Raw genomic sequence first — 21,468 nt, 5'->3', positions numbered from 1 at the left:
AGCCAGAATGGAGCCAGAATGGTATGCCAGCCAGGGCTCAACTGCGACTATAGCCTGAGTTTGGCCACACTTGCACTTCTTCTGATTAAAAAACAAAAAACAAGGGAGAAACCACTTAATGTACAAAGTGGCTCAGTGGGCAGTCGACACGCTATGAGTGGAGCAAAAAAAATGTTTAAGAAAAGGTCAGTAAAAGCAAAAGAAATGCATAAGAAAGCGAAGGGAATCATAGAACGATGATTTATCTAAAGTACTGGTTCTCTCCCCATGGGTCCTTGAGCAAATGGATTTGGTTCCATTTGTAAACAGTCAGAGTTATGGGGGCCTGTGGCCTAATGCATTACCAAACTGGGGGTCCATTTTGGTTCCATTTGGTAAACTCTCATAGTTAAATTAATCTGGGAGAAAACACAATTGTAGCTTCTTTTATCCAAAGCACTTTACAATGTGCATTACACCCATTCACACACGCGCGCACTCACACACACACACACACACACACACACACACACACACACACACACACACACACACACACACACACACACACACACACACACACACACACACACACACACACACACACACACACACACACACACACACACACACACACACACACACACACACGGTGGAGTAATACATGCAAGGCACCAACCTGCTCATCAGTAGCAGTTAGGGGTTCAGTATGCTCAAGGACACTCCGACACTAACCCAGGGGTAGCATGGGGATCTAACCGGGAAGATTCCGGTTCCCAAGCGGCCGGCCGCGCTCTACCTCCAGAGCCACTGCCGTCCCCACATCACATTAGAAAGAGGATGATGTCATGTCACATGCCAGTTAGTGACATTAATGCCATCTCACAACCAAGAGGTCACTTCAAACAATAATAAAAATAATCAGTTCAGTTATAGACCCTGGATACTGCAAGTCAGGAACAATTTCTATCATGAACTGAACTGGAAGTTGAGTCAGTCTAGAAAAATAATTAATCAAATATCACATTTCAATGTGAATGCATCTCTCTTGCCAATGAATTATCCCATTCAATCCGGGAACGCATCCTTGTCATTTAAGATTTTAGCTATAACCATATTTTATACCTTGGCTATTCAAAAATAGCAGGTCTACAAGCTTATAGCGGGTTAGGGTTTTTTCTTTATCTTGAAAATGTGTGCAAATCTTTGAATATATATTTTTTAAAGCGAACATTTGTAACTCAAATCTTTGCTTCTTGGGGTCCCTGGAACTGAACATTTTGAGATGGGGGGTCCGGGGCTAAAGGCCTATCATATTGACATGAAAAAGTTTGAGAACCACTGATATACTGTAGCAACGTAGGTTTTTCACAAACCTGTTAGGAGACATTAGAAGACATTTGGTAGATGCGTTCCCGCAAACTTGCATTGCTGCCTTTTGGACATTCATGTTTCAACAATGGGGAGTAAGCCAGTCAGTAATGGACATTTTTTCTAGGTCTTATTGACTATTCTATAACTTACTATTATAGTACTACTGTACTATCTTCCTGTTCAAGACTTGCAAGCAGGAATGTGGGAGGGATAAAACACCTCTCATCAGGAAAGGGGTCGCGTTGATGTCCCGGCAGCAGGACCCCCAGCATCATACCACATTTGAAGAGGATAGAAAAAGAAAACAAAGCAAAAGAAATACCCCTCCCCAAAGAAATGAATAAATAAGGAAGTTCACAGCTTATTTATGCCACACACACACACACACACACACACACACACACACAATAAAAGCAACTTCATCGGCACAAAAATGACAGGTGAAAGTGAAATAACTGTCTAAGGAGGACTATCAATTTCTGTCACATAATGAGAAACCAGACGCTACCAGCATCTTCCAGGACACCCAAGGGCACAGCAACAGTTTAGGGCCTGACAGAGATCCAGAGACAAGCACACGGCTTACAGTCTGTCAGCCACAGTTCAATGAGAGTCCCTGCCCTGCCTACGGGGATTTACAGCATGTGTACTGTACATATCGTTGCTGTCGGGGTAGAAACCTCTTATCTCCATATTCAAACTTTTTGTGTTTTTTCCTAAATGAATGCCCTACTCGATCACACTACACACTACAGCGTCAAACAAAAGCATCAAAAGTAGCAGATCCGCAAGCTCGAAATGCAGAGCCAAGCAACCAGTTTTGAGCTTGTCGATCTGTTACTTTTGCTGTTTTTGAATTTGAATCCTGAAAAGTAACAGTTTTGGACATATGAGGTTTTCACCCAACAGAAACGATATCATTCATAGATGTCTTTACTTCCCGTTCTTCCCAGTCCTGTTCTCCCTTCCGACTCTTTCTGTCTCCGCCAGGCCAAACGTGTGGCAGAGACTATGTTTTGCACCCTGTCCGTCAGTCCGTCCGTCCGTCCGTCCGTCTGTCCGTGCATGTGTCCGTCTGTCTGTGAACAGCTAATCTGCGGCACCGTTGGGCCGGTCGCAGCAAAACTGTGCACGCACACTCCCTGGATGCCAGAGCAGAACGTCTGCCCCAAAATGTTCAGATCGGCCTATAGCCCCACCAGGAGGTCGACATTTGCAAAACACAGGCACACAGTATCTTAGTCATTAAACAAAACGGGTCTTTCAGATTTTCATATTCCAGAATGATTGGCTAAGATTGTCTTACAAAGTTTGCAGGAGTGCTCCGTTTTGAAAAGAAATGCCTCATATAATGGCATCTATCTGTCTTATCCCTCTTGCTCCCTATCCTTAACAGTAACATCCTTCCCTCCGTGCTGCAGAAGGTAAATAAGTGCTAATCAGCCAAGGACTTACTGTAAGTTCCCCTCTATCACTTTAAACACAACACGCTTGCTCCTACTTTGTTCTTGATTTGTTTCCTGTCACACAACTAACACCTACACACCTGTACTGTCTTCAATAAGTCGTTTAGCCAAAATGGGATTACACTAAGCCTCGTGTAAATGTTTGCTTTTAGTTGTCTCCGCCAGGCCGAAAGGCATGGCGAAAGAGTATGTTTTGCACCCTGTCTGTCCGTGTGTGTGTGTGTGTGTGTGTGTGTGTGTGTGTGTGTGTGTGTGTGTGTGTGTGTGTGTGTGTGTGTGTGTGTGTGTGTGTGTGTCTGTCTGTGAACAGCTAATCTCCGGCAACGTTGGCCCGGCCGCTGCGAAACTGTGCACACACACACTCCCTGGATGCCAAAGCCAAACCTCTGCCCCCAATTGTTCAGATTGGCCTGTTATAGCGGCACCAGGAGGCCGATTTGTGCAAAACACATTTTTGGATATCACTCCTACAGATTTTGGCCAAACATCACGCAAATCGGTACACAGTATCTCTATAGTCATGTGATCAACACGGATCTGTCCGAATTTCCATATTTCATCTTGATTGGCTAAGATTTGGCTTCCAAAGTTTGCAGGATTGGTTCGTTTTGAACAAAATGCCTCAAATTATCAACGCAGCATGTGATATTTTCCACGCACATTCCCACTAGGCCGAGGAAGAAATGCCACCCTTTTCGCATTGGCCTGTTATAGCGCCACCAGCAGGTCTAATTTAGCAAACACATTTTTGGAACAAAATGCCTCAAATCATGAATACCTGACCTGGCGGAGACCTGTGCTCCGAGGAGCACTTTTTCTAGTTTCATGTATTTTCTCTCTCTGTGTGCGTGTGTCACACATGTGTGATTTCTAAGTATTGCAAATTAATAAAGACTGCAAAGAAGCAACAACATGATTATTTTGTGTGTCACCATAGCAACAGGCAGTGATGGTAAGTGCTGTTGAGTGTCCGTATCTGAAGGTCGGAACACAGCCAGACTTTCTTTCTATTAATTAACAACCCTTTTTCCACGCACGCACGCACGCACGCACGCACGCACGCACGCACGCACGCACGCACACACGCACACACACACACACACACACACACACACACACACACACACACACACACACACACACACACACACACACACACACACACACACACACACACACACACACACACACACACACTCTGGTCTTCCACACCGTAGTGCTGCTCAGCTCACTCTGGAGAGGATAACTGATTTAACGCCAGCGCTTTGTGCCAAATTAAGAGTGTGTGAGCACTCTCTAATATCTGAATCCATTACATTTTGTATAATTTTCACCCCGTTATTATGTTTGGCTCTTTCATTTAGGTGATAACGGTACGCCTCTGCAGATACAGTACGCTTTTCAAAATGTGCACCGACACGTCGGAAAGAATAGACCAACCAATCTGCAAGTCGTGTCTCTTGAATCTATCTTCTCTATTGCACCAACAAAAGAAAGAGCAGTAGCAGTGAAATCCTAATGCTGTGACGCTATTTAGATGCACTTTTAAAACTGCTCATACAGTATGCGTTGTGAACTTGTAGATAAGCCATTTTTGTTATTTTTTTAAATGTTTAAAGTGAAAGTGGTTCAAATATTTAACCAATGAAAAGTATTAGCAGGAGCTTGTGACTAATAACTACAATGGATCCGTTGCAACACAGATTCTTTTAGCAATTTTCTGAAAAGCTAACAGTCTTGGAGTTAATGCTCAGTAAACTGGATTAAATGCATCCAACATAGTTCAGCCTTGAAGATAGGTAAATGTATGCATATATAGTATACAGGTATGTGCACATGCGCAAGTCTCATTCATCAATGCACTATCATTTCCATGCTTATTGCTTCTGCAGTCACTTGTGTGCGGAATTAACCCCATTGGCCAAAACACCATCCTCTCCTCTCTCCCCTCGTTCCTTCTACTTTCCTCCTCCATCTCTCCACTGCCCAAAACCAGAGGGCCGACATGCTTTGATCTTTGAAGCAGAAAAGGTCTCTTAGTAACAGTTGACTCCATTTGACTGCAATCCAGACTAGTGAAATTTTAAATTGAAAAGAGCTGATTTATCGTGAAAGGGTGGGAAATGTGCGTGCGATGTGTGTGGGTGTGTGTGCATGGTCCATGTGAGTGCACGTGAAAAGTGCTTGCAGCCATTCAGGAGAATGTCGTGTGCTGTACAGATAGGCTTCATTATAACAGATTCGGGTACGTACAGGGTACACACGCTTCTTGTTGATTCATTAATAGAATTTATACTGAGCTGAGCACAGTCTGCTTTCCTCCTTTCCTTCTCCCATTTTCACTATACCTGCATACAGTGGTGTAAAGTAACTATAAGTACATTTACCCAACTGTACTTACTTACACAACTGTAAAATTTTGAGGTATTTTTACCTTGTGTACTTTTACTCCACTACAATTATTTGAAAACTTGGTAGATTTTGATTATTATTACAGAACACACAGTACATTAAACACTTCAGCCCTATATACATTTCGGCCATTTGAAAATAGCCAATCTACAAGCTCACAATGCGTCGCGATGCGACGCATTGTGAGCTTGTAGATCGGCTATTTTCAAAAGATTTGTATACATTTGAAAACTTGAAAGGTTACATTCTGCATAATGAGTACTTTCTACTGTTGGTACTTCAAGTACATTTTGATACCAATACTTTTGTACTTTTACGCAAGTCATTTCTTAATTCTGGACTTTTACTTGTAACATTGCAATTGTATTTCTGCATTGCAGTATTGATACTTTTACTGAAGTAAAAAATGTGAGTACATTTTACACCACAACACCAGCAGAGCAGATTTATTTGGTTCCTTTTGTACACTGTCAGAGTTGTGGGGGGTGTGTGGCCTAATGCATTACAAAACTGGGGGTCCTTGAAATTAAAACGTTTGAGAACACCTGCTCTAGGTTGTAGGAGCTGCCGCTGTAGCGATGGCGTTGAATTTTAATTTTGTTTGTACATAAATATATAAAGGAAATCAAGCCATGCTGCTTTAAAATGCATTAAAATGCAGCACGCATAACTGACAAAAGATTAGGCCACAATTACATTTTGATTGTGTGGTGATTACACACTAACTCAAGACAGTTTCTAGTCTCTGCAAGTTGATTTTCACCTCTGCACAGAAATGATTTGAATGGAAAAATGCTGGGTTCCTCGACGAAGAGTGGGGAAAAGTAACTAATTACATTTACGTACTTAAGTACAATTTTGAGGTATTTCCAATTTTCAGTACTTTTACTTCTACTCCACTACATCTCAGAGGGAAATATTGTACTTTTACTACAATACAATTATTTGAAAACTTTAGTTACTAGTTACTTTGCAGATATACATTATTATATTATAAAACCTACATTAACCACTTTAGCCCTATTTTATACCTAGGTTATTTGAAAATAGCTGATCTACAAGCTCACAACGCGTCACATCGCGGCGCATTGTGAGCTTGTAGATCTGCTATTTTCAAACATTTTACTTTTACTTTTGGTACTTTAAGTACATTTTGATACCAATACTTTTGTACTTTTACTCAAGTAAAGTCAGAATTCCGGGCTTTTACTTGTAACTGAGTATATTTCTACAATGCAGTATTGATACTTTTACTTACTTTTTCCACCACTGGTCATTAGTAATGTCAAGTGAGTCGTCCAGTCAATAAGCTAACCATGCCAGACCGCCCGTATATGGTCCTCTAAATGAACACTGGGTTTTACTGTGCCCAGAGCCACACTGCTGCTTCGACTCATTCATCACCACCATTGGGCCGTGATGAAAGCACAAATCACAGCAATAACTTCAGCTTATTTTAATTAACTCTGGCCACACAGTAGTATTATATAATAAAAGTGGGGGCTGGTGTACTTTCATAGTGAGATGCATTCTCAGAAATAAAGTTACAATGTTTATACTGTACTATATATTTCAATACTGGGTAAGTAATTAGATACAAACTTTCTCCCCGAAAAAATGTGCAGACAGGCAGCTAATATAAGACAAAGTTATGGAATACTGAAAGAGTTTGGTATTTTCACCCGCTCAGAAAAAAAAAGGCATAACATTATACCGTGTCTATCCTTAGTTATGATAACCTTGGTGTGTATAGCACCCACTGTATATAGTTAAGCACACTATTCATATTTTTATCATAGTGCATTATACAATGATTATTCAAAGATGAATTATTATTACATTATGAAAACATACAGTACAGTGTCCACTGCCACAGTACTTTTCCACCGTGGCCACAGTAAATAACCAGTTTAGCATACCATGGCACATTATAGTGAACTATACTGAGAGACCAATCCATTATTCAGCAGTTTATTTCAATTATCAACTGCTTTAATTAGCTCTCTAAGCCAGTGGTTCTCAAAGTGGGGTCCGGGGGCCCTTGAGTGGGTTCCAGCAGGGGGTCCCCAGCTAAGTCCCTGATAGTTAGGAACCAAATGGACCCTTAATGCAGTGGGTCTCCGGGGACCCCCAGGGGTCCTTTGGGGGGTTTCAGGGGGTTCCCAGCAAAATGAGTTAATGCAGCATCACAATCATTTTAACCACTATATTCATTTATACGTTGGCTATTAAAAATAGCAGATCTACAAGCTCACAGCAAGCTTGTACATTTAGATTTTTTTTGGGCGGTGCAACCGCCCCCATATGTGAGGTTTGGACATCGACATTCGCTGCACTGTGATTGGCCACCATTGTACCCCCCTAACCCTGCACCGTGATTGGCCACCATTTTACACCCCTAACCCCTACACATTCAATGGTGGCCACCATTGTACCCCCCTAACCCTGCACCGTGATTGGCCACCATTGTACACCCCTAACCACTACACATTCAATGCAAATCTATACTTTTCTTTAAGTGAGCTTCCATCACTGTGATGACCACTAGCTGTAATATGATTGGCTGACTTTATTGGCTGACTCTATTCAGGACTGTGATTGGCTAGTGAAACACATGACACATGTGCATAGTCCTATAAATAGGACTATGCACTTAAAAAAAACACATCTATGTTTTTTTTAAGTGAATCACCCATTGTGGACCAACCAATGGTTGCTCACTTATTTTTTTAAGTGAGCTTCCATCACCATGATGACCACTGTTAAATAACAACAGTGACATAGTGCTCCAATTCCACATGCTGTGATTGGCTAGTGAGACACATGATGAAATTAATCTAAAACCACTTTGATGTGACACTAGTATTATGTAACTTAGATGCTGTCCATTTCGTGAGAACGGTAAAAAAGAACCCAAAGATCACTATGGCTGAAATGAGAAAAGGAAAAAACGATATTGAGAAGAAAATAGAAAGTCTTCCTAGAACTGGCCCTTTGAGATCAAAGGATATGTCAGAAAAGCTTAAAGACAGAATTGTGACAAAGCACAGATCTGGCCAAGGTTACAAAAGAATTTCAGTGATGAGATGTGATGACCACTGTGACCACACCGCCCACTTCACACTGGGTGTGATTTTTTTTACATACATATTCTCTTCTGGGGGTCCCTGGCAATACCTTTTCAGATGGGGGTCCATGGCCAAATACATATCAATTTGGGGGTCCTTGACATGAAAAGGTTTGAGAACCACTGCCTTAATAGACACTTACAGGTTTGTTACTCTGAAAAAGGTTTGTACAAAATGAAACCAAATGGATTTGATTCCATTTGTACACTGTCAGAGAGTTATTGGGTGGTCCGTGGCCTGATGCATTACCGAACTGGGGGTCCTTGAAATGAAAAAGATTGAGAACCACTGTTCTAACCTGTAGGAGCTGCCGCGGTAGCGATGTCTACTCAGGCAGAGTAATAATCTAGTAATCGATAGAGCCAATCAATCACGTTCCACCACCCTGAGAAGATGTAAGGGGCGGGACTGACACCTTTAAATTACACCAATCACATCGTTGCTGTCGAGCAGAAACCTCTTATCTCCATATTTTAACTTTTTGTGTTTTTTCATAAATTAACGCCCTACTTGATCACACTACAGGGTCACACAAAAGCATCAAAAGTAGCAGATCCACAAGCTGGACACGCGGCGTGAAACAACGCGTTTTGAGCTTGTAGATCTGATACTTTTGCTATTTTTGAATTTGAATCCTGAAAAGTTACAGTTTTGGACATATGAGGTTTCCACCCGACAGAGATGACATGCTCATAACCAGTCAGTCCAGAAAACAAATGTTAGCTTTTTTTCTAGAATATTGACTTCACACACGCTGATGATAAATGTATGTATTCTAATTAAAAGTCATTCAATTTATAGTTTGCCTCTCAGCTCCAGTCAGCTCCAGTGCTGGAGCAACAACTTTGTATTTTTTCACCCACGGAGCACAAAGCTGTCCTTAACAGTAACATAAATAGTTACACACTGTCCTCTCCTCAATAACGTGCGTGCGTGCGTGCGTGCGTGCGTGCGTGCGTGCGTGTTATTGAGACAGTATTCAAAACGCAAATAAATCTCTGTGATAGCCCAGACATTTTTACATATTTGACAGCTAATACACCAGATGTTGTTGTGGTTGATGAAAGAGTCCAGAGAAGTGTCTGTATTGAATTTGAATAAGTTGAATAATGAATAAATTGTTAAAATGTGTGCGTGTTCACCATTAATGCGTTTGGAAGTTTGACACAGCAGCAGACTTATATACATGTGGTGATAAGTGGCAGGTGCAGCGATGCCTGGTCGGCATACCTTAATACTAACATATGGCCGATGCCTGATGTCCTGCTCCTCCTGTTCAACTACACTCTTGGTGGTGGGTACGTTGCTGAGGAACGAAGGAAGTGCAGTGTCGGTGCCATGCCTTGCAACTTTTGTCTGGCACACTATGAAAAGTAATTTCTGCTAGTCCAAAGGAAATGAGAATCTGTAAGACCAACATCGCTATCCCCAAGACTCCCACAGCTAATGGGGCTAAAAATCACCACAGTATATCCCTGCATTCACCTACGCTGCAAAACCATAGCAGATGGTGAGTATACCCAGGGTTCACTTCCTGGGAAAATGAACTGTGTGTGTGTGTGTGTGTGTGTGTGTGTGTGTGTGTGTGTGTGTGTGTGTGTGTGTGTGTGTGTGTGTGTGTGTGTGTGTGTGTGTGTGTGTGTGTGTGTGTGTGTGTGTGTGTGTGTGTGTGTGTGTGTGTGTGGTGGTGGGGGGGGATCTGTCTGTCACCACAAGACAATGTGGCACTGAATGATCAGAACATTGGCAGGACATCACCGCCCCCCCCCCTCTCTCTCTCTCTCTCTCTCTCTCTCTCTCTCTCTCTCTCTCTCTCTCTCCCCCCCCCTGGCTTTCTCTTCCCTTGTCCTTTGTCCCTGGTGTCTACTGAGCAGACTAGAAACCCTAACCCATCCTCTCCTATTGTCACAACTCATCAAGTTTGCAGCCTACTGAAGTTTTTATGATAAACTGACAGGAAGAGATCACCACTGCTATATGGAATGCTGAGCTATCCATTGTTTGATAAATGTATTTCCTGAGGAAAGCACTGTGGAAGATGTGCCCAATATACTGCATGTTTCACATGACATGCTTCCCCCACACACATACTGAATTTTAGATGCCCGTTTGTGTTTCTTTGTATATAGAGAGCTTTTATCCCTCTATATGAAGGGGTCTTGACAGTAAGGTACCTAATAAACTCAATGGCATTTACATTTTCATGACATTTTGGACACTTGGCTAATGCTCCCCTTCATTGTAAAGCCTTTCACACATATCAATCAAGCAAAATAAGCCAATTCTAATGTACTGTAGCAACTTCAACAGCAGTCACTTTTAGCAGTTGTGAGCTACAAAACCTCAGTAGCCAGAGGTTTGAGGTTGCAAATAACCACAAACAAAAAGTTCCAAAATGTGTGTGTGGTAGATTATGTCACAGCTGAATAAGCAGAATTCTTCATGGCCACAACCCACATACTGTACTGTACTCAACAACACGCCCACGGGCACAAATCTCCAGGCGCAAATAACGGAGTCTGCATAATGAATAGCGGGTATAACGATCGCAAGATACCATTTAGGGATAGTGCCAGCTCCCTTGTACGTAATTTACGGGTAGCGGGTAATGCCAACGAGTAAGGCACCGGCAAAAATAGGACCCATAATGGAATGTTCAATGTTTTATTTCTGCATCATTTAGATATAATAAAATAGTGATTGTCAAATAGCCAGCTAGAATATGTTTAAAATATATATATATATATATATATATATAAATATATTGTTAACTTATTACAATTATCATAATAATTATAAATATTATTATTATTATTATTAAACAAAAGACCAACATCAGATACAATAAGGTATATTGCATATTGTTGATATTTTCGTGTATAGAGAGAAAAACAAGCAACACTGTTTACTCAGACTGGTAAAAAAAAGGGGGGGGGGACTGTGACCTGGTTTTCACATAGTCCAATAAAATGCATTTTACTGTGAGGCATCGTGGATCATTAACCTAGTTTAACATGAGAACAGCAAGTGCAACCTCTTCTTACTCCTCAGGGAGTACAATTCATTCTGTTGCGTCTGACTGACTGCAAGTAAACGAGCTGGCATTGTCTTGGCCAAGTCACTGTAAATGATATCCTTGGTTTTCATTATTATGTGGAGAGAAACAGGAAGGAGTGAGTGGGAAGCGAGGGGAAAGGTCATACAGTAGATCGCAAACTGGATTTCAACCCAGGGGTCCATGTATGAAATGGGTGAGTCACCAGGCCACTCCATTCATGACAGCCTTCAGGTCAGCTGGACGAAACTAGATCAAGTAAAGTTGCATAAAATTTATTTAAAGCTTTTCCTGAACTTAATCTAATATGTTTGACAGTTGCAGTGAGACTGGGCAAGAAAGAAAGAAAGAAAGAAAGAAAAAATTACAGACAGAAAGAAAGAATGACAAATAGAAAGGATGACAGAAATAAAGAAAGAAAGAAAGAAAGAAAGAAAGAAAGAAAGAAAGAAAGAAAGAAAGAAAGAAAGAAAGAAAGAAAGAAAGAAAGAGATAGACACATGCATACCATTTTTTACTAAGGTACGATTCAGAAAGAGATGGATGGACGAGTCACAGCGCTGCTTCTTATAATACAAGCACTGCCGGGTTCAGATCAGACTCAGACACTCCCACGTGAGAGCTGTCTCAGCAAACTACAGAGACACACACATTTGCTGGGAAGGATGAGAGGGAAATCCACACCTCCGTCATCTCTTCGGTCATTAATTATATCCCCGGTAGGGATATGTTTCAAAGTGTCTGATAAGCTTGATGTTTATGTTTGATAATATTACAATTTAGTCGTTTATATACAGTATTTTAAATGCATGTTAACCACATTAACTGCAGCCTCCCTATTTCTTTGGGTGAGATAAACAGGAGTATTTGTGAGGAAAATGAAAGTGAGAAAGACTGTGCAGAGGGAGATAGAGAGGGATAGTGATGGATGCGGGAGTGCAGGAGCGAGAGGTTGACAAGATGTACTGACTGAGTGAAGGACAGAGAGAGCCTCTAAGAACTCACTGTCAACTTGTTTTGTGATGGGCAGATCACGCAGCAAATTGCCTGTCATTCATTGTCAATGAAATATACCAGAAAAGTCAGACCACCATAATACCACTTTGGCTTTTTGTCATCCTTTTCAAGGTTTTTTGAAAAGGGATGTACTGGTGGCAAAACAAACTGTCTACAGTAAGCTCTTCCATTTACAATGACAACACTGAGGAATTTCAGACTCTGTACTGTAGGTATGAATTGCTTATTTGTGACCATCCTATGGCATCACAATAAATAAAACGGTTGTACAAAACATTTTAAGAAATGTAAAGCGAGCTAAGCGAGAAGCTTGGAGTGAGCAGCATTCCCCAAACAGGCAAACAACTATGGTAAAGACAAAGTTATTTTAAATGCCACAATCTGAATGCATAAGTTAAAGGGATACTAGGTAACTTTGCAGATCTGTGTTTGTACACACACTCCCCCCTCCCCTCTCTGACAGGTATCAAAGTGATTGCTGTCTCTGATGCATTCATTGATTAGAGAGAGCACTAAGGAGGTTGACACTTTTATGGCCCAATCAATCAACTCAATGCACAACCCTTTAGAAGTTCAAAGGGATCAATTAAGAGCTCCGGCCAAGCTCCCCTCTCCCCCCACAGACTTTTCAGTCCCTGCAAAGGGATGAATGTCAATATACAGTAAACAGTGGAATGTCAACATAAACAGTGGAACAAAACCAAAATACAGCCAGAGGGATGTGTCTTTCTGCAGGAAAACACACCTGCATAATTATATAGTGGCTGATAGAGGGAAACAATGCAAAATAAACATATATTTGTTTTAAATTTAGGCTCAAAGTTACCATTCTCCCTTGAAGGTTGAAGGTTGAAGAATAAAGGTCTCAGTAAATGGTTAGTGCGTTAACCATGTAACACCTGTGTTAACTATCTGCACATGCCTGTATAGGACACTGTATTGTCACCAATACATTCATATATCAATATGAATATCATTCATACTGTCATGTCATAATTAAGCAACATAATTGTAAAAATATGCAACTTTTGGAACTGAAAAGGAAAAGCCATGACAAGGTTAAAAAATAAAGGTCTCAGTAAAAGCTGGATATGACCACAGCGGATCGAAATCGTATTTTGTAATAAAGAAGTACCTTTTACCTGCTTTGGTGAGCGGGCTCTACCTTTTTGAACTCGCTCACGCAAAATTCAATAATTAAACAAATAAATCAGTAGCAGGCGATTAAGTACTCACAGTACGTAATCGCACAGTGGAAAAACATTTCCACAACACAAAGCATGTCATTCAGGAATAATGCACTGAAACGATCAGTTAACAACACTTTGCTGTGTGCTTCTTGAGGTCTGCAAGAAGCACACACGCACAGCGTGCAGTGCACACACACACACACACCCACACCCACACCCACACACACACAGGGACACACACCTGTACTTCATGCCTGTGAGTTTTCCGGTGGATTCTTTCAGTGATATGGGGTGTCTAGGAGTGAAGGACCCAAAGCTGCGGGCAATGATGGCCACGGTGCGGAACTTTGCCCTAGCCTGGTTGACCACGTTAGGACTAGTGGCGCTCTGCTTGCTGTGGTCTCCATTGCCCCGTTTCAGGTTATGGTCCGTACACGCAATGGACACCTGCATGGCTTAAGCTGTGTGTGCAATGTAGCAATGTCCAAGACTGAAGAAAGTATGAATGGGGGGGTTGAGGGAGAACAGTAAGACTGAAGATGACTGACTGTCTGTCTGTCTGTCTGTCTGACTGAGAGAGATAAATCCAAAGGGGTTGAGTGTCTTCTTCAATTGAAGAGAAGTGATGTTCAAATGTCTCTGCCTCTATCAATGAAAAAGTCCTGGAACAGCAAAGTCCAAAATACTGTCTTATGTCTACTTGACTTTTTCTTTTTCTTTTTTTGCAGTGCCAGCCAAATACATCTACTGTAGTAATACTGCTGTAACCTCCTCTGCCTTCATTAAAGAGCCTTCAGTTCTTCAAGCACCTCCCTCGCTGCCGTGGTGGTTCTCTCTCTCCTGTTCCTCCCTCCTGTGTGTGTGTCCCGTCTGCTGCGCGGGACGTCAGGAATTATCTGAGAGCGTTGCTGCTGGAGTCCCAGGGTGAGCCTGCGGCGGAATGCCGATTAGAGCTGAATTCTAGAGGAGCTGGAGAGATTCCAGAGTGATGACACACAGGGACAGAGGAAGAGAAAGAAAATGAGAGAGAGATGAGAGGGAAAGGGGGAAGAGAGAGAGAGAGAGCGATGAAGAGAGAGACAGCAAGAGAGATTGATGTGGTCCAGGCACTGTACGATGCCTGCTCTGCGCACTGATAAGAGCATGAGTGTGTGCGTGTGTGAGAGAGAGAGAGAGAGAGGGAGAGAGAGGGAGGGGGGTGAAGGAGGAGGGGACATGCAGGGTCAGAGGATGGGCCAGGAGGAGACAGAGTGAAAGAGACAGGAGGAGTCCTTGTTAAGTCTGGGCAGGGCGCTCTGTCATAGTTCTGCCATCAGCACTTTTCCCCCTCACATGTCACTCCTCTGGTCTTCCTCTCCTCTTCTGTGCCTTGCTTGGTAACTCGGTTTCTCTCTTCCCCACCCTCCCTGCCTCCAGCCTGCCTGCCCCCAAGTTTCTCTTTCTATGTATCTCCGATATTTTCTGTCTATCTGCTATTTTGATGCACTGCTCTGTGTTTTTTCTGCCGCTGTGTCGTTCTCAGCAGGGTTGCTCCAGCTACAACTGTGCACCTTCGGGGGAGTGAGAAGCACGCTGTGCAGCGCAGCGCTTTCTACCGCTCGCTCACTCTCACTTACTGTACAGTACTCCCTCGCCCACACACTCTCTCTCCCTCCCTCGCTCTCTCTTTCTTCCATGCTCTCTAAAACTGCCTAAAAATGTCTATAATTTCACTATTGTTCGGCTGTTGTCTGTACTTCTCTTTCACACTTCTCACCACTCAGCTGCTTCTCTTATGGTACATAGACTGTAGTGTAGTACACCACACACACACACACACACACACACACACACACACACACACACACACACACACACACACACACACACACACACACACACACACACACACACACACACACACATCAGTAAGTAGCCTACTAAGTACAGTGTCTCCATCTCACTACAGCATACTGTACATTTCTCTCTGCTGCTTCTCACTCACTCTCTCATTGCTGCTTCTTCTTCAGCTTTATAGGCGTGAGAAAGCATATGTTTACATTGCCAAAGCAAAAGTGGAACAAAACAATCAAAACAATGTATGTGCAATGTATGCCTATTTCTCTCTCTCTCTCTCTCTCTCTCTCTCTCTCTCTCAGTCAGTCAACACAGACAGTGAAGCATACACATTCTATCTCTCTGTCTCTATTCTATCTCTCACACACACACACACACACACACACACACACACACACACACACACACACACACACACACACACACACACACACACACACACACACACACACACACACACACACACACACACACACACACACACACACACACACACACAAAAATGCTGTTATCGTGCATTTTGAAAAGCATGTCATTGTATACAACCTCGGGCAAGCATAGGAAATAAAGATTACAACCAATGGGGATCATTTGCCTCACATTTTATGTCATACACACACCATTCAACCCCCACAGGCTGCTGCAATCTGAGAGAGAGAGAGATGGAGAGAGAGAGAGAGAGAGAGAGAGTGAGAGAGTGAGAGAGTGAGAGAGAGAGAGAGTGTGAGAGAGAGAGCGAGAGAGAGAGAGAGAGAGAGAGAGAGAGAGATGGAGAGAGAGAGTGTGAGAGAGAGAGAGAGAGAGAGATGGAGAGAGAGACTGAGAGACAGAGAGACAGAGATAGAGGGAGAGAGGGAGAGAGGGAGAGAGGGAGAGAGGGAGAGAGAGAGAGAGCAACATGGATGAATGGATGTGGTGGGGGAGATGTGGATCCAACATACAGTATATAATAGTGTAAACGAATGAAAGACATGGGACTAATAGCGTGTGTGTGTGTGTGTGTGTGTGTGTGTGTGTGTGTGTGTGTGTGTGTGTGTGTGTGTGTGTGTGTGTGTGTGTGTGTGCGTGCATGTTCCTGAAATTGGCGGTTCAGCACTGCAGTGCTTTCAGACACCAGTCTTTGGTGACAACACAAAGACTGCATTATCTGTAGAGTGAATGGAAGACTAGTCATCTACATTGCTTTCCCACATCTCTACACTGCCAGGACCTCCAGGCAAAAGGATGTTTGGAAACGCATGCATGAATGAAAAACAAACAAACGCCATGCCAACTTAAATGCCATCCGTTTTATTTTCTTCTGAAACACTGATCCAGTGTACCTAAAGACACCATCTAAAGTTAACAGTGATTAAATGCTGGAGCATCTATTCAGAAAAAAACATCCTTTCTCATCAATCAATCAATCAATCAATCAATCAATCAATCAATCAACCAACCAACCAAGCGATCAATTACATTACCATATGACGCATAGCATCCCAATTGGCTCCATGTCATTAGGCGAACATCTACAAATAGATAGCAGATCTACAAGCTCACTGTGTGTCGCACTGTGACAAAGCAGTGAGCTTGTAGATCTGCTATTTTTTGCCACAGAGATTTGGTGTAGAGGGAAAAAAGGAAGGGACCAAGTATAGACCCCTGGGAAACCCCGGTCAATGAAGTGTATGGAGTTTAAGTGCTTACAGAATCACCATGTGTGTTCTTCACAAAAGGAACACACAAGAAAAACGTACAACAAGCTAATAATAATCACAAAAAAACGACAACAGCAAAAACATCAAAGTCAAGAAACAAACAAAGCAAAAAAAGACGCCTTTACACAGCAAAAATCTAAACTAGAAAAGTGTGCTCCTTAGAGCGCAGGTCTCCACCAGGCCGGAGTACCGACTCAGGGCCCGCAAACTTTGGTCAAAGCCTCAGCCTTGGAATGAGATCTGACACATCTAACTGATACGGTACATCTTGATCACATTACTACAGAGCTAATGTTCACCGATTTGGCTCCTTTCCTTGGCTTAGGAAGTGTACTGAATGGAGGTACTGAAGGTTGTCAGTCATGTTTTAAAGATGTCTGTGTATTCTTTGAAGGGGAACCTTCCAGATGTTAAGGGGCATGGTAGACAACTGAAACCAAATGATGTTTTGTTATACAAGCAGCCAATATGGATTTTCTCAGGAGGCTGGCTGGTATCTCCCTTGGGGATAGAGTGAGAAGGACTCAGAGAAGTAGTGCCAGCTGTGGTGGTTTGGGCATGTAGTAAGGATGCCTCCTGGAAAACCTACCTGGGGAGATTTTCCAGGCGCATCGGAGAAGGCCCAGAACAAGGACAAGGTGGAGGGATTATAATAGCTCCACATTGGCCTGGGAACGCCTCGGGATCCCCCAGTCAGAGTTGGCTAATGTGGTCCTCTGATGATGGATGGATGGGTGGATGGATGGATGGTTGGGTGGGTGGGTGGATGGATGGGTGGATGGAAGGACGGAAGGACGGAAGGAAGGAAGCAAGAGACCAGCATCAAGAGAGTGAAGAGGGAGTATACACTACAGTGGCCAAAACGGCACTCAAGTCAAGAAGCAGCACCAATGATGTTACATCAGAATCAGTAGTAATTAGTAGATCATTGTACTCTTGTCAAGGCAGTTTCAGTGGAATGACTGAAATGCATCAAAGAGGTTGGATACATGGGTCATCAATATGTCCGTACACGGACAAATGTGTCCGTGGAAAAGACTTGGTCTTGTCCGTGGCAAATGTTTGATTTACACACCATTATAATGTTCTTATTTTGATCATAAGACCCAATTACTGAATGTCAAGTCTCCAGGTTTTCTTCAGAATATGTATGACTCTGATTTACTATGACACTACGTATATATGACACATTAGGAGTCCTACTAGTGGTTCTCAAGGATTGTGGTCCTATTTGCAAGGACCACAATAACTCTGAGAGTGTACAAATGGAACCAAATGGACCCATAAGGGTCCATTTGGTTCCATTTGTACACTCTCAGAGTTACAGACCTGTTATATGGTCATTCAGGGCTAGTTCTTTATGTGTTTCTGGTAATATTGTTGTCCACTCATTTTGTATGTCCGTGGCAAAAAAAAATATTTTGACCAAAATGTCCACCACAAGACAGCATGGTGATGACCCCTAGTTGGATAAGTCATAGGATAAGTAAGCAGTACGTTCATCAGAGGCAGCCTTTGCAAGTAGTTTCAACATAAAACTAAGATCGGAAATTGTTCTATAATCTTTCAGAATTTGCTGATCATTTTTAGGGTTTTGAACAGCGTTTTTATAATGGCAGTTTTTAAAGCTGAGCGCACAGAGCCAACATGGCTCAACAACAGTGTGTTTCCAGAAGAAAGAATATTCGAGTATGATATTGTGAAAATATGGTATGCTCCTGTAGAAGCTACAAGTTTGTATGAGGTCAATGTAGTTTTAAGAAAAATATGTTTTATTTGCAATGTCCAGGAAAAATACTACGAAACCCACAATCCCACAGTGTAACATGCAGTGACATCTCTGTTTGATGGAGCTCACTGTTACCATGGAAATGTTTACCCCCCCTGACCACCCACAAATGTCAGGTGTGAGTCGGCTCATGAGTTTCTGTTACCACTAGATCCCATAGGCCGGAGGGATGGTCGTAAATTGTCATCTTATAGTAGGTTGGCTTGATTCCAGGCTTAAAACTCTTATATAAGCATTTTCTGAAAGGTCTATGGAGAGAGAACTTATGGGAAATTCCCTTTCAGAAACTGAGCTGTTCAAAATGTGGGCAGGCACTGTTATGCTCTATTGAAAACAACTTGATTGACTGATTGATAATATCAAGACTAGGACTATTAAAAATAGGAAGTGCTTTAGGAAGGTCTAATATACAGGTTGTAGGTTTGGAGGCAGTTTATAACAGACTGGTAAGAGCCCCAGGGGAAATTAATTCAAACAGTGAAAGAGAGCAGCTGGTCCGAGTCACAGCGCCTGCATCCATCAAAGCATTAGAGAGTTCATAACCATCATTCTTAAAAGTGTGTGAAACAGCGAATCTACCTCAAATGGAGTCAATCATATTTGTAAAGAAATTGAGAAAATCAGGTGAGATAAATATGCTGTCCTATAGCTGCTGAGAGTGCACGTTTATACTTTTCTTCTTGAAGTGTTTAAAGCAGGCTCTGTGAAAAATCTCTACTTTTGTCAGACACGCTCAAGTTTCCTACAAGACTGTCTGAGCTCTGTGAAAAATCTCTACTTTTGTCAGACACGCTCAAGTATCCTACAAGACTGTCTGAGATGACTCTATCCAATTTACTTTATTTTAACAAGTCTGTTATATAGTGGGTGCATTGTCAGACGTGCCGCTGTGTAAAGATTTGGAAAGGGTTTGTTGGAAGCAAGACACGCACGCACCCACCCACCCACCCACCCACCCACCCACCCACCCACACACACACACACACACACACACACACACACACACACACACACACACACACACACACACACACACACACACACACACACACACACACACACACACACACACTGAAGTAATTAAAGTCAGTAGGCGATTTCTTAGCAAGTAACGAAAATAAGGCAACCAAATTTTAAAAAATGCTGTTGCTGCTGCAGAAGAGATGTCCAGTCCGGCCGTGTTGTGTAATTTGTGGTGTTATTTTTCCGAGAACAGCGTGTCTCTCGACGCACACATGCACTGTGTATCGCATAGCGCATGAGCCCTTCCGGTTTTAAATATTGCGCAATCATGTATAGTTTCATAAAATACGAAGTGTATGGAAAATATGAAATTTACAAGTGTGAAATGTAGTTTAGTAGATTTCCCATAGTATGCACTAGTATTTGTGCATAGATTGGAGGCAAATGCACGACTGGTGTGGTAGAAGAAGGGGAATGGACAGGAACGGATAAACGAACGGATAAACAGGAAGTCCACCCACTAGGCGATTTTAATATAGGATGCTCCTCATTGACTTACATTGTTCAGTGAAGAGGCTCAGGAGGAGTTATTTTAGCCTGTAAACGAACTCAAACAAAGCTGATTCTGACCATATAGAACATCACCAAACCCAGTACTGTTTTTTTTTTTTATAAAAATGTCAACTTCCTATTGATTTTGCAATTTTTATTAGGAAGAAAACGCGGACTGGATCCGCGGATCTTCAAATAGTGAAATCAACAGGAAGTTGACATTTTTATTTAAAAAAATAAACAGTGGCCTAGACGGCTGGCGTAGCGGTCCGGGCACCTAGGCTTCAATGTAGCCTGACAGCGCATTGCGGGTTCGAGTCCCGTTCCCGACGAGCTTTGCTGCATGTCTCTCCCCATATCTCTCTCCCCCTGTTTCCTGTCTGTCTCTACTGTACAACTATAGATAAAGACCAAAAACACCTCCCAAAAAACAGTACTGGGTTTGGTGATGTTCTGTACTGTCAGAATCAGCTTTGTTTACGTTCATTTACGCGCTGTGATGCGTTGTGAGCTTGCAGATCTGCCATTTACGGAAGGAAAACACTTCCGCCAACGTAATCAGATCAGCCATAGCCAATCTCATGTACCGTAACTGATCCCCTTTCCAAAAACCCAAGAAGACGCCGCTGATGCTGTTATAAAACTCAAGTCATTACAACACCATAATTGTTTTCTTTGGGATGTAAATGACACGAAAATTACGGGAATAATAACGCGACTTGAGTCGCTAAGTAACGGAGCACCGACATTTCCGCGATTGACTGTAAACAGTGGGTAAGTGCAATGAAATTAGCTTACTATTAGCCACTTTGGCTAACTCTCTGCAAACTCTCGGCGGACCTGGACAGATGTGTGATTTCTGTTACACATGAATGCATTTATCTCATATTTACGATTCAAGCTCTGACATATAAGTGAAATGTAGCCTGATATTACGGATTGCTACCTTGGCTTTAGCACATTTTTGATGAAAAACAATTACGGAGGTTTTTCTGCTCTGCTGAATA

General features: G+C 42.4%; 2 protein-coding genes across 2 annotated transcripts in view; one reads left to right on the top strand and one right to left on the bottom strand.

Annotated features, from left to right (window-relative positions):
* Positions 1-21,468, bottom strand: part of LOC311050556 (voltage-gated potassium channel subunit beta-2-like) — a gene marked incomplete at both ends in the record, with an annotated part of 174,367 nt that overhangs the window by 107,286 nt on the left and 45,613 nt on the right. The window lies entirely within an intron of this gene.
* LOC311050044 (3-mercaptopyruvate sulfurtransferase-like) overlaps positions 17,727-21,468 on the top strand; it is a gene marked incomplete at both ends in the record, with an annotated part of 39,857 nt that continues 36,115 nt past the window's right edge. The window contains one exon of the mRNA XM_084064010.1: positions 17,727-17,795. Coding sequence (XP_083920136.1) covers positions 17,727-17,795 — 69 coding nt within the window. The remainder of the gene's footprint in view (positions 17,796-21,468) is intronic.

The sequence above is a fragment of the Gymnoscopelus microlampas genome (assembly GCF_963454915.1).
Source record: "Gymnoscopelus microlampas genome assembly, chromosome: 8".
Classification (NCBI taxonomy): domain Eukaryota; kingdom Metazoa; phylum Chordata; class Actinopteri; order Myctophiformes; family Myctophidae; genus Gymnoscopelus; species Gymnoscopelus microlampas.
The sequence above is the reverse complement of the archived record's forward strand: the minus strand, read 5'-3'. Positions and strand labels throughout refer to the sequence as shown.